The sequence below is a fragment of the Engystomops pustulosus genome, chromosome 7 (genome assembly GCF_040894005.1).
Source record: "Engystomops pustulosus chromosome 7, aEngPut4.maternal, whole genome shotgun sequence".
In the NCBI taxonomy this organism is placed as follows: Eukaryota; Metazoa; Chordata; class Amphibia; order Anura; family Leptodactylidae; genus Engystomops; species Engystomops pustulosus.
The window spans coordinates 87358180-87376933 of record NC_092417.1 but is presented as its reverse complement, the minus strand read 5'-3'; the positions used below and the strand labels follow the sequence as shown (position 1 = coordinate 87376933).

At 39.9% G+C, this 18754-nt stretch overlaps 1 protein-coding gene across 6 annotated transcripts in view; it reads left to right on the top strand.

Annotated features, from left to right (window-relative positions):
• Nucleotides 1–18754, top strand: part of ZNF536 (zinc finger protein 536) — a 472346-nt gene that overhangs the window by 318775 nt on the left and 134817 nt on the right. The window contains exon 9 of one of the 6 annotated variants that reach the window (XM_072117187.1): nt 16613–16653. The exons of the other annotated variants lie outside the window; for them this stretch is intronic. Within the exon in view, the coding sequence (XP_071973288.1) occupies nt 16613–16626 (14 nt within the window). The 3' untranslated portion in view covers nt 16627–16653. The remainder of the gene's footprint in view (nt 1–16612; nt 16654–18754) is intronic. 6 annotated transcript variants of the gene reach the window in all.

Here is an 18754-nt window from a genome sequence, read left to right as displayed (position 1 = left end):
AAATTTTTTGCAATGAGGGGGTAAAGTGCAGTCACCTATCTCTGCTCCTCCATTTGAATCACTTTTCCATCCATCACAGCCTTTTCGTTACAGCCTGAGGTCAGCCAGGTGACTACTGCTGCCAATCACCGGTTACCTTGGCACACATTGCATATGTCTTTGTACACTGAGCGATCTTGGAGGTCAGATGCACTGGACATCACTGCTAATGTCAGATGACAAGGTGCTATTGCCACTAAAAACAGACGAACGTAAAGAGTTTAGTGCTTTTTTTTACATTTGTTTCTGATGCCAGAAAGAGTAGAGGAGGGACCCACCTTTTTCTATGCCTTTGTGAATAAAGGTTTAACCTTTTTTCATCATATAAGATGCTGTGGCCTTCTCTCCTCTTTTTGTCTTGGACTATGGATCCTGCACACTAGGACCCTGGGCTGCGTGCATCAAACAAACAGCTTTTGCTAAATAGATTGGTTGCTGTCTTTTTTCTTTTTTAGAGGAGGGACCTAGCACAAATATTTCATAGACAGGTAGAGAATATTTGTGTTTTAGATGGACCAGTCTTTTATCTTGACATGTTATTCACTTAAAGGTATCCTCCTGCAACTGTAACTTCCTACATTTGCTATTTTTGCAATGTGTAAAGAAGGTTAAATTAAAGAAATATCAGTAAATGATGTACTGTATAGACATATGTTAACAAAATGACAACTTTGGCAGTAAGGGTCATGAGCATACCCACAGTCTTCAGCTATGCTGCATAGAAGTCATTTTTTGGCAACTTATTGGAATACAGGCAGACGGTACAAATGGAACACACTTGGCGCCCTCTACATTTACATTTACCCATCTGTGTGGTTGGGTAACTCTTCATTCTGCATCATTACATTAACATGATCCTGGCACTGTCACTAGAAAACCCTGAGCAAGCCCTGACTCCCCCAAAATGTCTACCCACAATTGTTGTATTTTTGAAATTAGATTCCCCATCTCTAGAAACTTAACAGAATCCCTATATTTTTTTTATATATGAACGTTGATGTCTTCCAGGGTGTTTGACAGTCGTCCTCAGTGCCATTTTTACATAATTTAATGCAATTTGTTCCGTCCATTGGTTTTCATAGAGATACAAGCTGTTCGCTTGCAATTGAGTTGGCATAAATGAGGAAATGCTGGCAAAGCTCATTGTCCAGGAACTTGTCAGGTTTAGAATGAAACTGCAGAATCTGCATCCAGTAGAGAGAATACATGGGGTTGTGGTATACCAACCTATGCTGCCAGCAGTAGAGCGATGGCAGAGGTGCAAAATAGAAATAGTTGCCGCTTTCTTTAAAAAAAATCCTGATTAAAATAATGAATGCATTTGCGACATGGGGTCACTTGCAGTTGTGCCCTAAAAGTGTGTTCAGCCATGTTCAAACCACACTGTACTTCTTGCAATGTGTGCATGACCTTTCATCAGACTCAATGGGGGATATTTATCAGTGTTTGTACACCAACTTTTTGTATACAAATCCTGAAATAATCACAATGTCTAACAAATTGCCAGTCATTGTGATTATTTTCCCTTTTACACCACCTCCACACTCCAAGGTCGGCAGTGGAATGGGCCACATTCACAATAGCCAGTGACCATTCAAGCCTGAGACTCCTGATGTATCCAGCAGTTTGAAAGGGTCAGGGTTTTCATCATATGCCAGCCCTCAGTGCCAGTGTATGATAAATGTACCCCAATGTTTCTCCATAAATGTTGACAACCATTCATTTACATACAGTATGCCTTATAAGGACATCTCATAAAGGGCTGTTACCTATAGAGACTGCAGAAATGGAAGCAGAGATGGTCTGAATGACCTATTAGTAATATTTTGCATTCCCTGCAGCAGCTGATATGCTGGAGTAATCTGGATTGATCAGCTGGTCATTGGTTCGTTAGTTATTGAGGTTGGGACTTTCTTTAGGGGGATTTTACCATTGGCAGGATGTGATCGGCACTAGATTACCAAACACTTTTAATTATTCATGGTAATCAATAGTCATGGTAATCAATTTAAAGTGAACAGTAAAGGCTGAAAGCCTAAAAAACCATGATAGAGACAGTACATGCCAAAACCTCAAAATGCTATGAAATCCTCTTCTGACTTCTAAGCACTTTCATTATGTATTGTGTAGAATGGTGGTCACCCACTGCTCTCAGGATTGAAGCTACTTCTATCTTCTTGGATACATTGTGGGTAATTTTCAGTTTAGTGACCACATTACACAATGTACATCAGCACATCTGTTGTTTGTTGCATATTTTTTGCCGAACCTTCTATAAATAAACTAGGAATATTTCCTCTCAATGTGAGTGATGAAAACTTTATACATGTGTACATACATATACATATTATATATCTAAGTAGCGGATGAATTACTATCCCATATTATAATTCTTGGGCGGACTCTTCTCATTGGTTATATCATACTTTGGACTTATCCAGCATATCCTGTATTTTGCGTTTACTTACGAAGTTCAGAAACATGGATAGAGACAATGGGGGATATTTATCATACGCTGGCGCTCGTACACTGGCATATGATAGCTTCCCACCTCAGCCTCTTGATGTTTGGGCAGGGTTCTACGCAGTGTTTATTCGTATGCCAAAATAAACACAGCCGGCGACTTATCAAACGTGAAAAGTCGCCAGCTGCAGTGATGTGACTGGTTGCGCCCTCCAAACGGCTGGTCGTGCCCCTCCTTCACGCCCCACTGGGGTAAAGGTGACGGAAAAGGCTAAATAATCACAAGTCCTGGCAATAACCTAGCATTTGCGATTATTTCAGGGCTTCTACGCCACTGACATGGCGCAGAGACCCTGATAAATATGCCCCAATAACCTGAATGGAAACTCAATAACTCCAAAATAAATCATTAACTCATCCAAAGTAAATGCTTGGGAACTTCGGATATTAAGATTCTCTGCCATGTCATTTACGTTAGTGGATAGCTTGAGTCACATTCAGCTATTCCCTGCCTCCAATATACACAGTAATCAACTTACTCCTTAGTGATGCAGCCAACATGGTGAGATGGATCATTCTTTCAATATAAAACAGGTTTTATTAGTGAATCCATTATGCAGAATGATGTGCTACTGGACCTTTTTTCTACTGACCACCTAGAAACACATATCAGAGTGTGCATCCATTGCTAGGCTTTCCTTTACCTGGGGAAAAGATTACATTTACAGCCATAGCCCTGTATCTGAATATCTTAGCCAAGCAGAAGGGCTTTTTAATCTCCTGACACCCTGGCAGCATGTCACATAAACCCCTATTACAATGTGTTGTAACAGTCTCTACAGTATAACCCCTATTTACAAGTCATTATCTTCATTTATTACTATACTTATCCTGTACTGATCTCAGTATAATTGTTACTTATTCTTCATTGTACTTAAAGAAAGTCTAACATCGAAATGACACCTGATAAAACAGGGGCACTTCCTCATAGATCCCGCCATCCATTGTTATCCAATGTCTCTTTCCTTCTAAAATCAACTATTAAAACTATTCTAATTCTAGCCTGAGGGGTGACCCCTCTCTTTGATCTGGCTTTACAGGTTGTTACACTGTGTCACCCTCTCCCTGCTTCCTTGGCACTTAGTGAGCACTTCCTGCTGCTGCCCTGAGAGAGAAGGGGAGGGTGAGACAGTGGTGCAGATTTACTTACCCGGTCCATTCGCGATCCAGCGGCGCGTTCTCTGCGGTGGATTCGGGTCCAGCCGGGATTCATTAAGGCAGTTCCTCCGACGTCCACCAGGTGGCGCTGCTGCGCTAAAGAGCATTGGAACGCACTCAAGTTCACCGGCCTATTCCTAGTGAAGGTAAGTGCAAGCTCCGCAACACTTTTTTTTTAAAATGCGGCGTTTTTTCCGAATCCGTCGGGTTTTCGTTCGGCCACGCCCCCGATTTCCATTGCTTGCATGCCAGCGCCGATGCGCCACAATCCGATCGCGTGCGCCAAAATCCCGGGGCAATTCAGGGGAAATCGGCGCAAATCGGAAATATTTGGGTAACACGTCGGGCCCTTAGTAAATGACCCCCAGTGTTTCAAAGAGTGACTAGGGTAGTCACTCAGTCTCATTAGCATAGTTGAAGGATTCTTTAGGATTTCTTTTGAGGATTTAGAAAAAAAAAAAAAACAAGCTTTAGCTGGTGCACACATTGTCAATGTCACTGCTGAGCACCTGTATAGAAAACAGAGGTTGGGGGTGACCCAGAAATTGAGTACCAAAGAGAGGACAGTAAAACTTGATTGATATTTTTATAGCCCTTTTGGCCCATATTAAAAAAGCTTGATTCTGGACAACCCCTTTCACATTAAATAACTTTGCTAACCAAAATACTGTTGTAGGACAAAGACCACATGAAAGTGATCAAACACTAAAAATTGTTTAAGGGGTTTAAAAGAGGTAAAAAAGAGACATAGAAGAACCTCCCCCAATTGAATGTTTTTTTTAATCCCAGTGTAACCCTTTCTCAGCCATAGATCTGCAGGCAGAATTTTTTCCCAGCAGTGAAGGGGCGATAAGCAAGGCTTTTCTGAATTCTGCAAAAATTTTACGTAAAGCGTGACATCTCATACAAAGCTTCCATTCTGTTGGCTGTAAAAGAATGGGGGATATTTTCAGCAATTTAATTACTGGGAAATGTTGCAATTTTGCTGAAAAAAGGAAAACATCACTATTCATTTTCAAAATTGATGGACAAATGGTTCTTGGACGGCATAATACAAAAAAAGAAAGAGGAAATCTTACCATCCACTCACCATTTCTGCTTTCAAAACTTAATTGTAAGCACTTGGCACAGCGAGAATCCAGTCAGCAAAACTAATGAGGTTGAACAGAAGCGGGCTACGTTTCCCTGGTGGCAGCTTGTGTGCCTAGCAGACATAGACAAGACTATGGACCTAATGTAGGGAGATACACAGTGGGTATGATATATACACTGCTTCTGAGGCCTAAAGCTGTAGTGCTCAGTAAGGCTTCCATAAAGCTCCACCACTGTATACTGGCCAGCTACATAAATATCAGCGTCTTCACATAATATCATAATCCTTGATCTGCAGGATCTTCCTGATATTCTTCAGACAAGAGCACAGGACAATAATTACATAAATATACTGAGGGATTGCTCAGCAATGTGGAAATGTTGCTTTAAAGATATAAGTTACATTCTATGATTTAATATTATATTAATATTACATTAACAATTAAAAAATAAATCAGCCTTAAAATCTATATTCAAAGATACTAGATAATTTTTTAAATTTCAGATAGTGTCCATATTGTCTCTGTTTGGGGGGATAACTTAAAGCTGAGAACATGGTCCTGGAATCTTGGATGGTAAATAAGTTGTAAATGTAGATAGTGACTCAACTAGGAGAATAATGAGTGCAGCTCTGGATTGTATGACAGGATGTATCTTAGGATCAGTAAAGGATAAGTAATTTAGTGAGTGTACACAGTGGCCCACATTTATTACACAGTCTGTGAATTCTGGCATAGACTGTACATAAATACATGTACAAACTGGTTGCACATGTATTTATGAAGTGTTTGCGCTAGTATTGTGTCGCAGCTGCACTGTGCACACTGTGACACAATACTGGGCGTTCCGGTGTGCATTTGCACCGCAAGCACTTTGGATGCACCAGGTTCATTAAGACTATGCTACAGTCTTTTTGAATCTGGCACATTCTGCAGGATAGTGAGGCAAACTGCACTTGACCAGCAGAATTATGGCCCACATTTATCAAAAGTAGTGCAAACTGCACTATGTGGAGTAGTGCCTGTGGAGTGTGCAGGGTGCACCAGATTCATCAAAACTGGCACACAGTCTTCATGAATCTGGCGCCCCCTGCTCAACTCTGGAAGTGTGCACCATTATTATTTGGTGGACTTTGTTCATGCTTCAAAATTATGGTGCACATCAGTAATAAATGTGGAGCAACCTCAACAGTGACACAAAATTGGGGCAGACACCTTATAAATACATGTGCAAGCAGTTTGCACGTTGTCAGAGCAAAGTCGGACAAAAAACTGGCACAAACTTTAATAGATGTGGCCCTATGAGTGCAGCTCATCCTGGATTGTTCTATAGGATGTATCTCATGAGTAGTATAGGATGAGTAATGTATGTATTGAGTGCAGCTCTGGAGTATGACACTGGTTACAAAACTAAGTCGATGTACATTTAAAAGTAGGCACATTCATAAGAAATTCTCATAAGAAATTCTTACTACACATTGACCTGACACTGTTAGAGTGCAACATTTTTCTCACAAGACAAAATATAATCTCATGTAAGCAAATTTCAAGATGAATTCACTGCCGAGAACTCTTTAAAATACATTCAAGTGATGCATATCGCCGCTGCATATGCCATGGTGGCTGCCAGCAATCCGTTTTTTCTGATCAAGCATAGTTTAAGGAAGCCTTAAGGCTAAACAGATGAGTCTATGTGGATAATAGCACAGTTATGTGTTCTGGGAATACGACTGCTAGGTGAGAGGCAGGAATAAAGACTAAATGTGGAATTACGGCGCTGTAACATGACATTTATCACTCCGGGTTGGTGCATTTCTTGAAAATAAGCAAGATAATTAAAACCAAATTTATTTTGGTAATAGAGAGATGACAAAAAGGCGCGAGTAACCTTGAAATTAATTCACACTGAACCAGGCGCCATAAACAAAGGCTTTCTACTTGTGTTTTCTACAGCTGAAATTACGCGTGCAGTGACAATAAATGTACATTTCTGCTGAGAAATCCAGGCCGGTAACTGCCACCACACAACTAATTACTGTTTTACTGTTACTCTATTGATGATATAGATGAGTTAATTGGCTGGAGTTCTAAAGGGAGACACATTGCATCACTAAAGTGGGGGCCCCTAGGACGGGGCAGAGGCCTTCATTCTCCATACACAGGCAGCAGTATAAGTAATGCTGGGATGGTGATCTGGACCATGCTGCTAGAACCTGGGCATCGTCTGGTATATGATTAGCTATATACAGCTAGTATAAGTCATCCATCATATATATATATATATATATATATATTGTTATGGCCTATGCTGGTATAACCCGGTTGTCTGCTGCTAAATTATTATACATGTTGTTATAACATGGTCATATTCTAGTATATAATTGTATATGTACAACTGGTGTAATATATACATAATCGTGTATATAGACCATGCCACTATAACCTGGGCATCGTCTGGTATATGATTAGCTATATACAGCTAGTATACATTTATAAGTTTACATCATTTACAAGTTATACATAATCTTATATGTAGTGTTAGGGACTGTGTTGGTATAACCTGGGTGTCTGCTGCTAAATTATTAGACATGTTGTCATATTCTACTATATAATTGTATACTGTATGTACAACTGGTGTAATATATACATAATCCTGTATATAGTAATATTAACCATGCTGGTTCTCATGGGGATCTTTTGATATATAATCATTTATGTACTGCTGGCAAAAATTATACATATTATTTATAAGGGTATGGACTATGTTGGGATAACGTGGGCATCTTTTAGAATGTAAATATCTATGTACAACTGGTATAAGTTATACATCTTCATGAATATAGTTATATGGACCATGTTGGTCTAACCTGGGCATCTTCTGGTTTACAGAGTAATTATATATGTATGTTAAAGTTTCATGTCTTCTTCTTGTATATACGGTATTTAAATAGAGTAGGCTTATATAACCAGGGCATCTCTCACCCTGGTATGAGTCAGGCATCTTCTGACATATAATTATGTACGCACAGCTGCTATAAGTTATACATCTTCTTATATATAGGGATGAGGATCAAGCTGGTATAACCTAGGCATCTGATGGTATATAATCCTATATGTAATCAAAAACACAAACCACTTGTAATTGTTTTCTTTAAAATTTCTTTGCTTTATATAATTCTTGACAACGTGATTACAAAAATATATAATCTATAGAAACGACTTATTATAGTCAACAGCTTCTTGAGGATATACCTCCAAATGCAGTCCTTAAATTTCATCTGAGGAAGGAGGCGTGACCTCCGAAACGTCACAGGAATCATGCGAGCGCCGTCTCTGCTAAGGAGTGACTAATGAAATGACCTGATGTTCTGCTGAAAATATATCTGTGAGATGTCTCTACAAGCCACGGTACAGTGAATCTTGAAAGTGGAATTGCATTTATGCAACCATCATAAAAGAAATTTAAGGACTGCATTTGGAGGTATATCCTCAAGAAGCTGTTGACTATAATAAGTCGTTTCTATAGATTATATCTTTTTGTAATCACGTTGTCAAGAATTATATAAAGCAAAGAAATTTTAAAGAAAACAATTACAAGTGGTTTGTGTTTTTGATTATATATCGACATTTCTGGACTGAATAGGGAGCCCAGTTTGTTCCACTACCTTTTTCAAAATCTATTGCCAAGTAATATTTATATAAAAATATAATCCTATATGTACAGCTGCTATAAGTTATACATCTTCTTATATATAGTGATGAGGATCAAGCTGGTATAACCTAGGCATCTGATGGTATATAATCCTATATGTACAGCTGCTATAAGTTATACATCTTCTTATATATAGTGATGAGGATCAAGCTGGTATTACCTAGGCATCTGATGGTATATAATCCTATATGTACAGCTGCTATAAGTTATACATCTTCTTATATATAGTGATGAGGATCAAGCTGGTATAACCTAGGCATCTGATGGTATATAATCCTATATGTACAGCTGCTATAAGTTATACATCTTCTTATATATAGTGATGAGGATCAAGCTGGTATAACCTAGGCATCTGATGGTATATAATCCTATCTGTACAGCTGCTATAAGTTATACATCTTCTTATATATAGTGATGAGGATCAAGCTGGTATTACCTAGGCATCTGATGGTATATAATCCTATATGTACAGCTGCTATAAGCAGGGGCGCACCTGCCATGAGGCGAGTTGAGATTCTCGCCTCAGGCGGCGCGCCTCCTGCTAGATGAGGGGGCGGCGTCGGGCTCCCGCCTGCCGGCATGTCCTCCTGCCACCAAATGGACCTGCCCATCGCATCAACCCGCCCGCTGGCCGGCACACTCCCCCGCCCATCACATCCACCCGCCCGCACATCACATCCACCAGCATGCCGGCACTTCCCCCTGCGGCCCGCCCATCACATCTCTCCGCATGCCGGCACTTCCCCCTGGGGCCCGCCCATCACATCTTCCCGCATGCCAGCACTCCCCCCAGCGGCCCGCCCCCAACACGTCCATCTGCGCGCACATCGTCCCGCGTCCCGGCCATAACATCCACCAGCATGCCGGCACTTCCCCCGGCGGCCCGCCCATCACATCTCCCCGCATGCCGGCACTTCCCCCGGCGGCCCGCCCATCACATCTCCCCGCATGCCGCATGTATTATTTGGTATATGGCGGTACACTGTATGTATTATATGGTATATGGCGGCATAGTGTATGTATTATATGGTATATGGCGGCATGCTATATGTACTATATGGTATATGGAGGCACGCTGTATGTATTATATGGTATATGGAGGCACGCTGTATGTATTATATGGTATATGGCGGCACACTATGTATTATATGGTATATGGCGGCACGCTGTATGTATTATATGGTATATGGCGGCACGCTGTATGTATTATATGGTATATGGCGGCACGCTGTATGTATTATATGGTATATGGTGGCACGCTGTATGTATTATATGGTATATGGTGGCACAGTGTACGTATTATATGGTATATGGCGGCACGCTGTATGTACTATATGGTATATGGAGGCACGCTATATGTACTATATGGTATATGGAGGCACGCTATATGTACTATATGGTATATGACGGCACGCTGTATGTATTATATGGTATATGGAGGCACGCTGTATGTATTATATGGTATATGGTGGCACGCTGTATGTATTATATGGTATATGGCGGCATGCTATATGTACTATATGGTATATGGAGGCACGCTGTATGTATTATATGGTATATGGCGGCACGCTGTATGTATTATATGGTATATGGCGGCACGCTGTATGTATTATATGGTATATGGTGGCACGCTGTATGTATTATATGGTATATGGTGGCACGCTGTATGTATTATATGGTATATGGCGGCACGCTGTATGTATTATATGGTATATGGTGGCACAGTGTATGTATTATATGGTATATGGCGGCATGCTATATGTACTATATGGTATATGGAGGCACGCTGTATGTATTTTATGGTATATGGCGGCACGCTGTATGTATTATATGGTATATGGCAGCACGCTGTATGTATTATTTGGTATATGGCTGCACACTGTATGTATTATATGGTATATGGCGGCACGCTGTATGTATTATATGGTATATGGCGGCACGCTGTATGTATTATATGGTATATGGCGGCACGCTGTATGTATTATATGGTATATGGCGGCACGCTGTATGTATTATATGGTATATGGTGGCACGCTGTATGTATTATATGGTATATGGCGGCATGCTGTATGTATTATATGGTATATGGCGGCACGCTGTATTAATTTTATATTGTATGGCGGATTGTTGTATGTGTTTTGTGCTTTGTAGTAGCTCGCCGTGTGTATTATATAGTACACGCTGGGATGCTCTATGTATTTTGCATTGCTTTATTTTCACATTAAACCAATATGATTGCGTCTGGTCATGACACTCCATGATATATTACATATTTGGAGTCGGGGGGGGGGGCGTCTTTTTATAGCTCGCCTCAGGCAGCAGAAAGGCTAGGTGCACCCCTGGCTATAAGTTATACATCTTCTTACATATAGTGATGAGGATCAAGCTGGTGTAACCTAGGCATCTGATGGTATATAATCCTATATGTACAGCTGCTATAAGTTATACATCTTCTTATATATAGTGATGAGGATCAAGCTGGTGTAACCTAGGCATCTGATGGTATATAATCTTATATGTACAGCTGCTATAAGTTATACATCTTCTTATATATAGTGATGAGGTTCAAGCTGGTATAACCTAGGCATCTGATGGTATATAATCTTATATGTACAGCTGCTATAAGTTATACATCTTCTTACATATAGTGATGAGGATCAAGCTGGTATAACCTAGGCATCTGATGGTATATAATCCTATATGTACAGCTGCTATAAGTTATACATCTTCTTACATATAGTGATGAGGATCAAGCTGGTATAACCTAGGCATCTGATGGTATATAATCCTATCTGTACAGCTGCTATAAGTTATACATCTTCCTGTATATTGTGATATAGACTATGCTGGTATGTTATGGGTATCTTCTGGTATATAGCTATATAAATACATCTGGTTATACATCTTCATGTACATAATGATACAGACCCCCCATCACAATTTCTCATTCCATACATATAAGAGAAGTTACACAATTCTATTTTCCTCTGATATTAGTAATGTGAACAGTGAACAAGGTGTCATGGGCTAAATGTTTGTTTCAACATCAGTTAAAGCTCAATGTCTATAGCAAGGTCATGTGACTGCTGCTTATGGTCTGTATCCCAGACTACACGCATGACTGGTCTCTATGAATGAAGCAGTTTTTGCAAGTGTCTGATGACCCATGGGTACACTTGACAACATTCCCATACAAGAAGAAAAGAAATCATGACCCTGCACTATTAACCCCCTACAGAAAGGCACCAAAACGGACATATGAAATAGTTTAACTTATATTTTTTTTACTATATCCCAAACTATGTGGAATAATGTGGATTTGTTATTGATTCTTTTATATCTCATGTTAACTATAGGTAAAGATAACTTTGTATCTTTACCTATAATTCCATGAAAAACTATAGAGAACAAAACTTGATTAATGATTGAGCTCTGCTACTTGTAGTATGTGGTTATGGTAATAGGATATCCATAGGATATGATAGCAACTCTCACACAACTGGTGCACAACTACAAGTGACACACATTATGGCATACACAATCTGTAATTATATATGATGATTAAAGGGGTAATAGCCATAATTCCTATTCAAATGGGTCATTGAAATATAAGCTAAAATGTAATAATTGGTTATTTAAAATTTTGCTTCCCTTAGCAGAAAAATGTTGTGGACAAACACTACATTGGAGAATTAAAATGTTACTGGCATTTTACTCAGTCCATTTTGCCCCTGTGGGGGAAACAGTACAGAAGATAGCTGCTAGTCACATGTGCACATCACATGACCGGCACCTGCCTTGGGAGGTCATGTGATTATCGCTATGTTTGGCTGTAGTCGGCTGGTTGTAGTGTATCCAGTGTGGCCAGCGTTGTGGCGAGACCCATCTCAGTGAGGTAATGTGCAGTGATGGCAGTTACACACATCATTACTATGGGAACAGAGCAGGACAGTCTGTTACATCATCACTAAGAACTGAGGGATCATGGGAGTTCTCCTGTGGCCGGCATATTGGAGATAATTCCACCTACTTTTCAAAGGCCATAACATTTAGTAAATCATAAAAGCAAACTATTTAAGCTCCATTTTGTGATTAATGAGTTTTGTTGTATTCATTTATTTATAGCATTATGGGTTTCTGTATCAGATGTTCATATTCCCAAAATACTATTTTAAAGGGCCATATTCAAATTGAACAGACTTGACAACCTACAATATTCCTAAAAGCGGTCACAACACATGCCAATTCCTTATCATAGATATTGATAAAGTATAAATTGTACCACTCTTGAAGTGTGCTGGGAGGCACTCCTGTCAGTAGCCACTGCTCACCCTAGTTGCAAACAAAAGCCCACACCACCCCACATAGGTCCCGAAGCGTTTCTAGTCATCAGGGGAACTGGTGACAGTGTGTCAAAACAGAGTTCTTAATAAAGGGGCTCTATTAATGATAAAAAGCCCATACTAGTGGCTCCAGTGGCAGTCTGGCAGTGACACAGGTACTATCGGCATGCACAGAGTTTTAAACAAATAGTTAGAGTAACAACCCTGTCACACTCCAATCACAGGAGGTAGCACCACAGTATGGGCCAAACTTGCCTACTGTGCAATGTGTGCAGTCACTGGGATCAGACCAATACACAAATCTGCTTCCTTGGACTGCACATGTGCAACACCCCTGCCAATGCATAGGATAGATAGGTGTTGCAAAAATGCCCTTCTTCATTCCAGAAGCTACCTGGTGGGATTGATTGCATCACAAGGATGTCTGTAAATTGGGGAGCTTAGCAATTGCAGCTGGAACCACTGCCTGGGAGGGAAAAAGTTAACATGCAAAATATTATTTAGCAATGATATGTGTTCTAATCGTAAAGCAAGCTGGAAGCTGATCCTAACAGGTTTCCAGCCTGCTGAACCTGCTCTTGACGTTAGGCTGTTGCCTGCTCTTCCAGTTCAAATAAAGAAATGTAAGTTGATTTGCATAACGTGCCTCCATATGATCCCTGGTCAGGCTGCTTCACCATCACGGGCTCCCCAACCTCCATCATCCAGAGACTCCTATATACAGCTCAGGGGTTGCCCCGGGGAGAAACCTCTTTCATCCTCTTCCTCCAATTTTCTTGAACACACCTCCTGCTGGATACCTGCCAGGCTGTAGGCCCATCCTCTGGTCCCGATACCAAGCACCGTGACCACAGCGTGCCCAAGGCTGCATGAGCCAGCCACTCCTGTATTCTGGGCCCTGTCTGCAACCACCATGTTCACATCTAGTAGGCCTTAGTCTATCTTTTATGGCTAGAAAATAATAAGTTAAGGCTCTTATGAGATTTCCCACTGATGTAGTCATGATCACCATAAGAAATCCATGCGATCTAAGGTCCAGGGGCCACCCACCCTTTAAATATCTATATTTATTTATACATAGATTCACAGGTTATACAAATAATACTTTACAATACTTTGCATCTTCTCATTTGTCCAGAGGATTGCAGATGTACAAAGTTTTCCTCTGATCAGAATGTCAGTTTGCTATAAAACACGACTTAAGTGGTAAATCAATAGATTCTGAGGCTGTTACATTCAAGCAGATGATGTTTTGATCGCTACATTAATATCAGCAGCCTATACAAGCGTAGAGAGCTGTGATCTCACCCGCCCTTCCTCAGTGACATTTAGATGTGAACAAAGCCCTACCCTTATTAGGGCCTCAGCCATGGCCACTGTGGTGCATTTAATCCTGGCTGACCTTTCCTCTGCCTGAGAGATAGCCACATTCACACTCCAGTTCTGCATTCTACAGGGTCCTGATGTTACTGGGGGCAAATCCCCCCACTACACTCATATACTCAGGAGAGAAAACAGCTACATTAAAAAGACTAGCAGGTTCGGCAGGTGGAGGAGGTGGGGGATGTGGGGTGAAGGCTAGCACAGGTGCCCAATTGGCTGGCATTACACTCAACCAACTCACAGCGGTTGCTATGGTGGCAGGAACACGAACAGCTGGCACAGTAGGAAAATATGACAGCACCGTGTTCTGAAAGAGAAACATATCATGATGGAGAACAAGACTTGAAAATTACATTTCGTCTTGCTAATTCTTAGGTACTAAAGGTGGAGACTGTTTACTGAGCGTGATGGAGGTGCAAAAACAGACAACTGTATGTAAATGTATAGACTTGGAGAGGCACAGGCATATATGTAGTGAGGCTGGGCGCCCCTGGCACAGCTCCGGCGAGGTAGAGATAATCATTATTTAAAGTATTTATCAGGAAGAACATGCCGTGTTTAGCAGGTAACCTCACTCGAAAGCACAAAGCCAAGAACTCATTTGAATTTTAATTTTTGGCAATTAATGTTCAATTACAGCACAAATTTTTGATGAACGAAATTCAGAGAAATTGAGAAAAAAAAGGAGGATAGATTAAAATAAATAAATAAAATTAAAATAGATGAGAAAGGGTGGAGCCAGAAGAAGATTTGGGTGCAGTTGAATTTTAGTTATATATGTCTTGCCAATCATTGCATAAATGCAATTTTCATGGAAATGGTACAAAAATGTAATTGGATTGGCTTTTTCTGACTGATTTAGGGGTCTGCCCACTAGATACCAATAAGGCCTAGTTTGATTTTACATTAGGACCTTCGCTGTTATTTTATGTGTTGGGTATTCTATGTACTCTACGGGGGAATTCAACAAATCAATTTGTGTCGCAAGACACGCACTCACATATACCGGGAAGAAGTTGGTGAACTCTGGCAGACCTGAGCGGGGAAGCGACACATACAGGAAATTAGACGCATGATCTTATTGAATCGCGGCAGCTCCGAATCCTCGTCGGACAACGCACCTCGGGGATCGCGACGGGATGGGTAAGTAAATGTGCCCCATTATATTGTGGTGCACATGCTTAATGTATTTGGTGCAACATAATATAAGCAAATGAGCATTAGAAATGTCAAACCACTTTCATGAAGTGGTTGAGAAGTTGGTAGACTTATTTGTTGTTCTTATTATGAGCAAAAAATTGCGCAAAAAAAGTGTCAGGAAACTAGAATTGCAGGAGAAGTGTCGGGATTCAAAAGCCGCGCCCAGATTGAGCGACATAAATGGAAAGGAGTGTAGAAAAAAATGTTCTTTACCAGTATTCTAACTTTTGCTTTGCTGCCTATTGCTTTATGAGAAATAAGTAGAAAACCCTTCAGATTACTATTACATAGAGTTATAGGATTCTAATGGAAAAACAGTGCATAGTTTTTTTTAAAGCATATTAATATTTTTTGGCAGCAGCTGAATTGAATTGTAACTCTTATATGGAAGTGTTACTGATGACAGAAACATATTTCCTGTGCTCTGCATTAGTGGGGAATCGTTAACCTCTAGCTTGCCGATAGAATATGAGAAAAAAATATAAATACATTTTTTTTAGAACCAGTGATCCAGCAAGTAAAAGTTTTAAAAAATGTAAAAATAATTATCCAAATTTTTCTTTCACACTTTTGGATATGTTCACCGAACCAACACATGCAAATATATCCCTAAGAAGGGAAAGCAAATATCTTGCTTTTCCTTCTTCTATCTGCTGGAGTCTGTCTTATTTTAAGGAGGTTATCTGGATCTTAGATATGGCTCGTAGTATCCGTAATTCACCAGATAAAGCAGCTCTGACATGTTAATCCTCATATTCAGGCACGTGTGGTATGCACTGATGGTGACAGTGTTTCTGTGTGACATTCTTCCATGGAAACTATTTGTAAGTTCTGTCATTTCACGGATAAGGCGATATTTACATTTTCTGATCATATGTCAGACCAGCTCTAGCATATAACGTACAGATGTGACCTGCCCTGACACATGTACCGTCACATGTTGTGGTAGTAAAAATAAAGAACGCTGTTTTGTGGTTCCAATATGCTTGTCTGGCGTCTTAGGTCATATCTGGAACACAAACACGCGGTACTCGCTAGTGTAAATATTACCGCACAACATGCACCAGTTCAGTCTCCAGCAATCCTGTATATTATGTAACAGTTATTAATACCTTGTATAATTCTATTCTACAACTTGGTAACTGGTTCTCTCTTACTGGCAGATGGTTCTCAGTGACCGGCTTTCAAGAGAATATACGGACAGGTATTATCATTTCTACATTTTTGTTCTGTAGATTTTTTGTTTAACCTCTTTCATTACTTTTACTAATAAACCAAAAGAAATATACTGCATTCAGTTCTGTAACAGAATAATAATTGATTGTTAACTAATACATCCTACATTTCTAATGAGGTCATAAACTTGAACGTGTTTGTGAAAAATGTATGAATTAGAAATATCATCAGCAGTGGTAACTCCAGTTTAGTGATATTTTTGAGTGAATTGATGTCCAAAGAAAGGACCAGCTTTAAAAAATATATGGAAATATATTTTGGTTATCCTATTCATGGACATTGTTTCAATACTCTGCGGTTTGCCACAGTCAAAGCGTTCATAATCCTTCAACAAATCTTATCGCCTTAACGACCAGGCCCTTTCTTGTTTTTTTTTCCCATTTTTCACTCCCCACCCTCCACCTTCAAAAATCCATAACTTTTTAATTTTTGCAGAGCTGTATGAGGGATTGTTTTCAGCGTAATAAATTGCACTTTATAGTGACAGTATTTAATATTCCATGCGCTGTACTTGGAAATGGGTAAAAAATTCCAAGCGCAGTGAAATTGGTGAAAAGTGCGTTTGCGCCATTTTCTTGTAAGCTTGGATTTTACGTCTTTCACTGTGCACCCCAAACATCTCCTTCATTCTTTTGGACGGTATGATTGTGGGGCTACCAAATTTATATAGGTTTTATTTTAATTTTTTCATACATATACAAAAATTAAAACCTCCTGTACAAAAATAAATTCTCAGCAGCTAAAAACTTTTTCATATTGTAGATAGTGTCACTTTATGAAATTTTTTATGATGTTTTCAATGCTACCATTTTAAGGACTGTGCGACCTTTTGATCACTATTGAATATTTTATATTTTTCAAAATGGCAAAAAGTGGCATTTTCGTCTTTGGGTGCAATCTTCTGTTACAGGGTTAGGTCCCTTCCACACTAGCGTTTTTGACGTGCAGAACTTGCATTACACTCTGTCCCATTGTTTCCAATGGGCTTGTCCTTATTTGCGTTTTTTTTAACGCACGTGCATGCGTTTGTTTTGACGCAAAAATTGCAACATGCTCTACTTTTGCGTTTCACGTGCATTTTTCCCGCCCCATTCAAGTCTATGGTGACGCATCAAAAACGCATTGCACTCGCAATCATTGCAAGTGCAATGCGAGTGCAATGCGTTTTAAACAGATGGGTTGCTAAGTGACATGAATAAGAGTATTTCCCCTGCTCGAGATCGAGCATTTAATTAAAAAAACACAATGAAGAACAGTGAAGAATAGAATAAAAACAGTGAACACAGGATCATTTAAGTGAAAAACACAGTGAAAAACACAGTGAAGAATAGATTACAGATGTTCGGCACATCTGCTTACTTGTCGGGAGATACGCGCGGAACGGTGCGAACAAAATAGCATGTGAAGAACAATATATATGTGTGAAGAACACATTGCAGATGTATGAAAACATCTGCAATGTGTTCTTCACACACATATATATTGTTCTTCACATGCTATTTTGTTCGCACCTATTCTTCACTGTTCTTCACATCTGCTAACTTGTCGGGAGATAATATACGTGCGGAACAGTGAAGAATAGATTGTAGATGTTTGCATACATCTGCGAACTTTTTCAATTAAATAAAACATTTTATTCCCTAACCATGGTCCCTTTGAAAAATGCTCGAGTCTCCCATTGACTTAAAAAACGCACGTGAAAAACGCACCGAAAACGCAAGAAAAACGCGAACAATACGCGCATGAAAAACGCAAAAACGCTAATGACTCCAAGGAAAAATGGAACAAAAACGCAGCCAAAAACGTCAGTTTTTCACGCATTGCACCCTGATGTGAAATGCAACGCTAGTGTGGAAGGGGCCTTAAACGCTGGGAAAAAACGTTATTATATTTATATCAGTTCTAGGGAAAGGGGATTGATATGAATTTGTTTTTAGACCCCCTAGAGTACTTTCATCCTAGCTTGTCTGATTGATCCTACCATATACTGCCATACTACAGCAAATCGCACATTGTAATAAATGGGTTAAAATCAGACAGCCTCGGGTCTTTGTATTGCCACCCCCCTG